At 51.2% G+C, this 7500-nt stretch overlaps 1 protein-coding gene across 1 annotated transcript in view; it reads right to left on the bottom strand.

The window, feature by feature from the left end:
• sntg1 (syntrophin, gamma 1) overlaps positions 1-7500 on the bottom strand; it is a gene marked incomplete at its 5' end in the record, with an annotated part of 17660 nt that overhangs the window by 6218 nt on the left and 3942 nt on the right. Inside the window, 5 exons of the mRNA XM_080493678.1 lie at positions 1194-1310; positions 2199-2237; positions 2999-3128; positions 5191-5321; positions 6806-6888. Coding sequence (XP_080349804.1) covers positions 1194-1310; positions 2199-2237; positions 2999-3128; positions 5191-5321; positions 6806-6888 — 500 coding nt within the window. The remainder of the gene's footprint in view (positions 1-1193; positions 1311-2198; positions 2238-2998; positions 3129-5190; positions 5322-6805; positions 6889-7500) is intronic.

The following is a 7500-nucleotide window of genomic DNA, read 5'->3' as shown; positions in this document are numbered from 1 at the left end:
CACGGTGGTGAGGCAGTCAGACTTTCACTTAGTGACGTCATAATAAAGCGACGGCGGCTCTAGTTAGTGACGTCTGCCATGGTGAGGAAAGAACTACAAGTTTCTGAAAATGAACTACAAAAAGTTCCTCTGGGTTCTAGATGATTTCAGGTGGTTCTAGGTAGATTATTGCTTTGGTAACTTACATGATCTGCTCCTTGTTCAGTCATCCTGAGTTTCCCTGAACGCTCCGATCAGCGGGTTCCTTTAAATGGAACCATCAGTGGTTCCTAAGCTAAAGGAGGTTCTCAAGGAAGCATCAGTGGTTCCTAGGCTAAAGGAGGTTCTAAAGGAACCATCAGTGGTTCCTATGCTAAAGGAGGTTCTAAAGGAACCATCAGTGGTTCCTATGCTAAAGGAGGTTCTAAAGGAAGCATCAGTGGTTCCTAGGCTAAAGGAGGTTCAAAAGGAAGCAACGAGCCTCCTTTCCTTTGCTTATTGAGAACTCAGACGGTTCTTATCATGGCCGCCACACAGAACACTTCCGGGGTGAAGGAGAAGAGGACAGATAAGGAGACAGGAGGGACAATTAGAAGACAGGAGGGACTAGTCGGAGATAGGAGGGACTAGTCGGAGTCTCGAGGAGGGAGAGAACCTTTCCTCGTTCCCATCAATGTGAGTGCAGCTGGAGCAAAGCAAGGAACCATGTCTGCTGAGCCCAGATGAGGTTTGTAGAAGGACGGAGTCGCACAGCACAGGTACACAGGTACACAGGTACACAGGTACACAGGTACACAGGTACACAGGTACCCGTCAGTGGTTTACAATAATATTCTAACACAGGCTGACCGACTGACAGCTGCTGCAGGTGATCATTGATTGATTGACTGATTGATTGTTGAAGCTGGCAGCGGGTATTGATTGATTGAGCTGCTGCAGCTGAACCAGTGCGGGATCATACAGGAGATTATTTTCAGAACACGCAGCCTCTCATCCAATCACAACCCTTCTAACAGTCTGCTGTAAATCTCCCGTCACCATGACGACTCTCGTCAGAATCACCTGAGTGGCTGCAGAACGTATACATTCAATGATCTCTGTCAATACCAGCACCTGGTCCAGTCCCACTGGGACAGGTGGAGCAGAACTTGGTCCAGTCCCACTGGGACAGGTGGAGCAGAACTTGGTACAGTCCCACTGAGACCAACACTCACAGGTGGAGCGGAGAATTTGAAGAGGGAGGAGCCTCGGAGAGCCAGGAACTTTGGAGAGTACATCCGGTCCTGGACGGAGTCCTGCTCCTTCTCCTCCACCCAGCCCATGTAGACAATCTGCAGCACACAGGAGAGGGTGGAGCACACAGATGAGGGTGGAGCTATTCTGCAGGGCGGAGCAGTGTGAGAAGTGGAGTTGCAGGGCTGAGCAGTGGGGGAGGTGGAGCTGCAGGGTGAAGCAGTGTGGGGAGGTAGAGCTGCGGTACAGAGCATTTTAGGGAGGTGGAGCTGCAGGATGGAGCAGTATGGGAGGTGGAGCTGCAGAACAGAGAAGCATAGAGAGGTGGAGCTGCAGGATGGAGCAGTGTCGGAGGTGGAGTGTGGGAGGTGGAGCTGCAGGACGAAGCAGTATAGAAGGTGGAGCTGCAGGGTGGAGCAGTGTGGGGAGGTGGAGCTGCAGGATGGAGCAGTGTCGGAGGTGGAGTGTGGGAGGTGGAGCTGCAGGACGAAGCAGTATAGAAGGTGGAGCTGCAGGGTGGAGCAGTGTGGGGAGGTGGAGCTGCAGGATGGAGCAGTGCGGGAAGTTGAGCTGCAGGACAGAGCATTTTAGGTAGGTGGAGCTGCAGGACGGAGCAGTGTAGGGAGGTGGAGCAGTGGGGGAGGTGTAGCTGCAGGACGGAGCAGTGTAGGTGGTGGAGCTGCAGGACAGAGCATTTTAGGTAGGTGGAGCTGCAGGACGGAGCAGTGTAGGGAGGTGGAGCAGTGGGGGAGGTGGAGCTGCAGGACGGAGCAGTGTAGGTGGTGGAGCTGCAGGACAGAGCCGTGTGGGAGGTGGAGCTGTAGGACGGAGCAGTGCAGGGTGGTGGAGCAGTGGGGGAGGTGGAGCTGCAGGACGGAGCAGTGTAGGGTGGTGGAGCAGTGGGGGAGGTGGAGCTGCAGGACGGAGCAGTGTAGGGTGGTGGAGCAGTCGGGGAGGTGGAGTATGAGAGGTGGAGCTGTTCTTACCTGCTGGTTTACTGGGAAGTTCCGGTTGATCTTCTTCACCTGTAAAATTAAACAACACCGTCACTGAGCTGAAACCACAGAAGAAGAGTCACTGATTTCAAATTAAACTTAGATAGTCGTTTCCATGACGACCTCCTGCAGAGAAAATCATGACATGAGCAGGACTGAAACAACAGGCAGAAATACTCCAGGTGGTTCAGGTGGAGGCTCAGGGTGGAGGCTCAGGGTGGAGGCTCAGGGTGGAGGCTCAGGGTGGAGGTTGGGGATGATTCAGGTGGAGGCTCCAAGTGGAGGCTCAGGGTGGAGGTTGGGGATAATTCAGGTGGAGGCTCCAGGTGGATGCTTAGGGTGGTTCAGGGTGGAGGCTCAGGGTGGAGGCTCCCTTATGAAGAACCAGTAGACACTTCTTCAAACTGAACCCCGGATCAGAACCTCTGAGAAGGACCAGTGGATCAGTTCTCAGTAAACCACAAAGAGCCTCCATGGTCAGAACCTCAGGACACTTGTCAGAACCTCGGAACTCTGGTCAGAACTCTGGGGTTGAACCTCAGAACTCTAGTCAGAACCTCGGAACTCTGGTCAGAACACTGGTCAGAACCTCAGGACACTTGTCAGAACCTCAGAACTCTGGTCAGAACTCTGGGGTTGAACCTCAGAACTCTAGTCAGAACCTCAGGACACTGATCAGAACATCAGAACTCTAATCATCAGAACTCTGTGATCAGAACCTCAGAACTCTGGTCAGAACTCTGTGGTCAGAACCTCTGAACTCTGGTCAGAACTCGCAGGGTGTCGCTCACATTCTGCTTGGTGAGGCTGGAGATGTTTCCGGCGACGGCCTGGATCCAGTCCAAACAGTCGTCAGCAGCAGAAAACTGGATCAGGCCACTGCAGACTCCGTCCACTGCCACCAGCTGGAAGCATTTTCTCCTGAAACACAACATAAAGACTCACGACCAATAAAACATCCAATCAGTGATTTTATTCTCAGGCTCTGTTTACACCACAACCAATACGAGTGAATCCGCAAAAATCTATTCACGCTTGGGGGTCGGTTTTCACGACACCGGTGTTCTGATCCACTGCATCCCTGAACTTTATATCCCGGCTCCCAAAGGGGAACGTTTCTTTCAGGGTCTTGATTCCCTCCTGCAGAGACTGATGGAGGCGGAGCCTGTTACTGCTCATCTCCTCCCGTGGAAAATAGTTCCTTCTGCTCCTGCTCCAGTAATCCAACATGGCCGACCCGCAGTGGTTTGGTTGGCGGTTCTATTCTAGTTTTATCGTCCAGATCCCTGAGAACATCTGATTCATCTTCAGTCACTAGAACGTCTCTTCTCTACATTTGGTTCATGTTTATAACGTTTTGTTCTCTGCACACATAACTGTGTGGTTCCATTACAAAAACAAGCCACAGCGCCCTCCAGTGGCCCGGCAGACTAACTACATGGTGTCAGTGTGTCTGCTGCTGCAGTGGGAACACTTTAACGGATTAGGCTGCTGTTAGCAGCTGCTGATAGCGCTTGCTGTTAGCAGCTGCTGATAGCGCTTGCTGTTAAGGCTAATTCATCATCTATAAGAACAAAGTTTGCTTGCTGACACCAGCCAGCAGAAGAATAAGATTTGTATTTGTCAGAACAATTCATACCCGAGAAGAAGCTACTTGAACTTGCCGGCCACGCCCCTTCACAGCAGGCCACCTCCCCTCACCGCAGGCCACGCCCCCTCACAGCAGGCCACCTCCCCTCACAGCAGGCCACGCCCCCTCACAGCAGGCCACCTCCCCTCACCGCAGGCCACGCCCCCTCACAGCAGCACACAGCGAAAGGATGTGAAGTGCACAGCTTATTTCTGGCTTCCAATGTTTTCAGAAATACATTTCACTGGACTGCTTTGAGTCATAAAAGAGAAAGTTTGTGTCCGAGACGCCATGTTGGTCTGGTTTGAACTGCAGGAACTGACAGCGCCCGACACACGTCTATCCAATCAGGTGCAGCACGTAACTCCGAGCAGTGCTACATGCTACATGCAACATGCTACATGCTAAAGACTTTTGAGGCTCAAACAGCAGTGGGGGCTATATGCTACATATTAAAGAGCTTTAAGGCTCAGACAGTAGTGAGGCTACATGCTGAACATGATCAAATATTACTGATACAGTCATCAGCGAGCGGTGGCGTGTGGCGGTACATGGCAGGGGGTAAACAGACGGCAGACGCTGCCGGTCCTGGACTGAAGTGTTGTGGACTCGCGGTTGAAGGACACGCCCACCAAGCGTGCGATTTTCAGATGCAGTGCGTAAGCATGCAGGAAAAAAACCCTGTGATGTTTGGAGCTGAGGAGGTGAGCTCTCTAACACCCGGACGTCAGGACTCACCTGCTCTCTAAACACCTGAGCCTCTCAGAGCTCCTGTCTCAGCCTAACAACTCCCAGCCAGGAACCTCAGCGTCAGAGTGACTGAGGAAGGTTCTAAGAGCAACTCTGATCCAGGAGTTGACAGCAACTTTTATCTTAGTGAGGAGGAGTGGTCAACCCGTTGCTCCATGATGCAGTCTGCTGAAAGCTGATTGGTTGGTAGAGAAAGGAAGACAGGAGAAAGCCTCTGTGCTCCTCGTAATGAATGGAGAGTTAAACTAACCCATCAGAGATCTTGGTCTGTATTAAAAATGTGTAATCATGAACATTATTTTATGTCTATTTTATTAAGACACGCTGCACCAGACAGAAACAAAAACAAATACCCCTTTAGAATATGGACTTTTTTCACACCTTCAAAAAAATAGTCTGCACAGTGCGCGGCACCACTGACCAAATAAACGGAGAACATCTTTCAGTCCTCTCTTAGGGCTTAAGATGCTTTGTGAATTATTTTTATGATAGGAATCTTAAATTTCGATTAATTCTAAGATTTCTTTTAAGAGTGACGTCACTAAGAGCGACTTTTAGCCTTGGGATGCTTTGTGAATACGGGACCTGGACATCAGGATTCACCTGCAGGACTCGGAGTCCGGCTCGTACTGCGACAGGCGCGAGTGCAACAGCGGCAGCAGACGCAGGTCCACCCATCGCTTCTCCCAACGCAGCCCTGGGGACGTGGGCCAGGACGAGCAGGACAGGCTGTCCTGCGGGTGGGGGTGGGGGGGGGGCAGCAGGAAGACACGTCACATATTGGGGGAAGCAGGAAGCCACATCACACAAGGGGGGTGCATGAAGACACGTCACACATGGAGGGCCAACAGGCAAACACGTCCATCATGGGGCGGGAGGTGGGGTGAGGGGGTGGGGGCACACATGGGGGGCAATGGGAAGACACGTCACACATGGGGGGGCAACGAGAAGACATGTCATATATGCGGGGTCAATGGGAAGACATGTCAAACAATGCTGGTGCTAATGCTGCTGCTATAATAATAATGCTAGCACATAGATAATATAAAGAATTATACATTTTTCATGTACAAAAAGTGGATTTAAAGGAAACAGAACTATGGTTGTTAGAGCGGTCGTCTCACAATCGGACAGTTGCAGGTTCGATTCCCAACTCTGCCTGTCCATATGACGAGGTGTTCTTGACAGTGGATGAACTGAGCACCGCATGGCGGCTGGCTCCTGGTGTGTGAATGGGGAATGTGACTAATGATGTAAAGCTCAGGTGGAAAATCTCTATAAGTGATGAGCTTCACTGCTGAAGTGATCGCAGGAAAACCAGGAATCATCACGTGTGTCATCAACCAAACCAGCGGAGCAGAAGTAAACTTCCTGCTGACCGACAGGATCGCACAGAAATCTGCTGGTGGCTACATGTTAGCGTTAGCTGGTGGCTACATGTTTAGTTGGTGGCTGTATGTTAGCGTTAGCTGGTGGCTACATGTTTAGTTGGTGGCTACATGTTAGCGTTAGCTGGTGGCTACATGTTTAGTTGGTGGCTACATGTTAGCGTTAGCTGGTGGCTACATGTTCAGTTGGTGGCTACATGTTAGCGTTTGCTGGTGGCTACATGTTCAGTTGAAGGCTACATGTTAGCGTTAGCTGGTGGCTACATGTTCAGTTGGTGGCTACATGTTAGCGTTAGCTGGTGGCTACATGTTCAGTTGGTGGCTGCATGTTAGCGTTAGCTGGTGGCTACATGTTTAGTTGGTGGCTGTATGTTAGCGTTAGCTGGTGGCTACATGTTTAGTTGGTGGCTGTATGTTAGCGTTAGCTGGTGGCTACATGTTTAGTTGGTGGCTGTATGTTAGCGTTAGCTGGTGGCTACATGTTTAGTTGGTGGCTGTATGTTAGCGTTAGCTGGTGGCTACATGTTTAGTTGGTGGCTGTATGTTAGCGTTAGCTGGTGGCTACATGTTTAGTTGGTGGCTGTATGTTAGCGTTAGCTGGTGGCTACATGTTTAGTTGGTGGCTGCATTAGTTGGAGCAGTAAACTTCCTGCGGACCAAGTTGTAGTCTCGAGCGGAGCTGTAGTGTCAGACTAGCCAGATGGTGAGGTGGAGAACTGAACCAGAGGGTGAGGTGGAGAACTGAACCAGAGGGTGAGGTGGAGAACTGAACCAGAGGGTGAGGTGGAGAACTGAACCAGAGGGTGAGTGAGGTGAGAGGTGGGGCTTACCGTGTTGTTGGGGTGGAAGTTGAGGTGAAGCCCGCTGTCACATAGTGGAGAGGACGTTCCACTGCTCTGGTCACTGAGAACACCTGACAGCAGCAGACCGACAAAACCAAAGCTTTAGTTTCAGTCAGTCAGTTGATCAATTAGTCACAATGCATATTAAAATATTCCTGCTCATGATGGTTTGACTTCATCTCACTACTATATGACATAACCATCCCCCAAAGCTACAGTCACAGCTGATCAATACCAGAGTCACAGCTGATCAATACCAGATTCACAGCTGATCAATACCAGAGTCAGAGCCATTCTCTTCTCTGTGTTCACTAATACCATCTCTTGTAACAGTGAAGGAATGACACTTTTTAAATATGCAGACAACCTTCCGGACGACACGGCCCTGACCCGCCCCCAGCAGACGGTCAGCACCCTGGTCCAGGCCTTGGTCAAAACTCCCTGCAGCTGAACATTGCAGAAACAAAGGAGTGGTGCTGTGGGGGCAGAGGGTCAGGGTTAGGGTTACACCCCCCTTTACACCCTTCACCAGCCAGGTGAGTTAGGGTTACACCCCCCTTTACACCCCTCACCAGCCAGGTGAGTTAGGGTTACACCCCCCTTTACACCCCTCACCAGCCAGGTGGGTTAGGGTTACACCCCCCTTTACACCCCTCACCAGCCAGGTGAGTTAGGGTTACACC

Source organism: Lipophrys pholis (assembly GCF_963383615.2).
Source record: "Lipophrys pholis genome assembly, contig: SCAFFOLD_81, whole genome shotgun sequence".
Lineage (NCBI taxonomy): Eukaryota > Metazoa > Chordata > Actinopteri > Blenniiformes > Blenniidae > Lipophrys > Lipophrys pholis.
The sequence above is the reverse complement of the archived record's forward strand: the minus strand, read 5'-3'. Positions and strand labels throughout refer to the sequence as shown.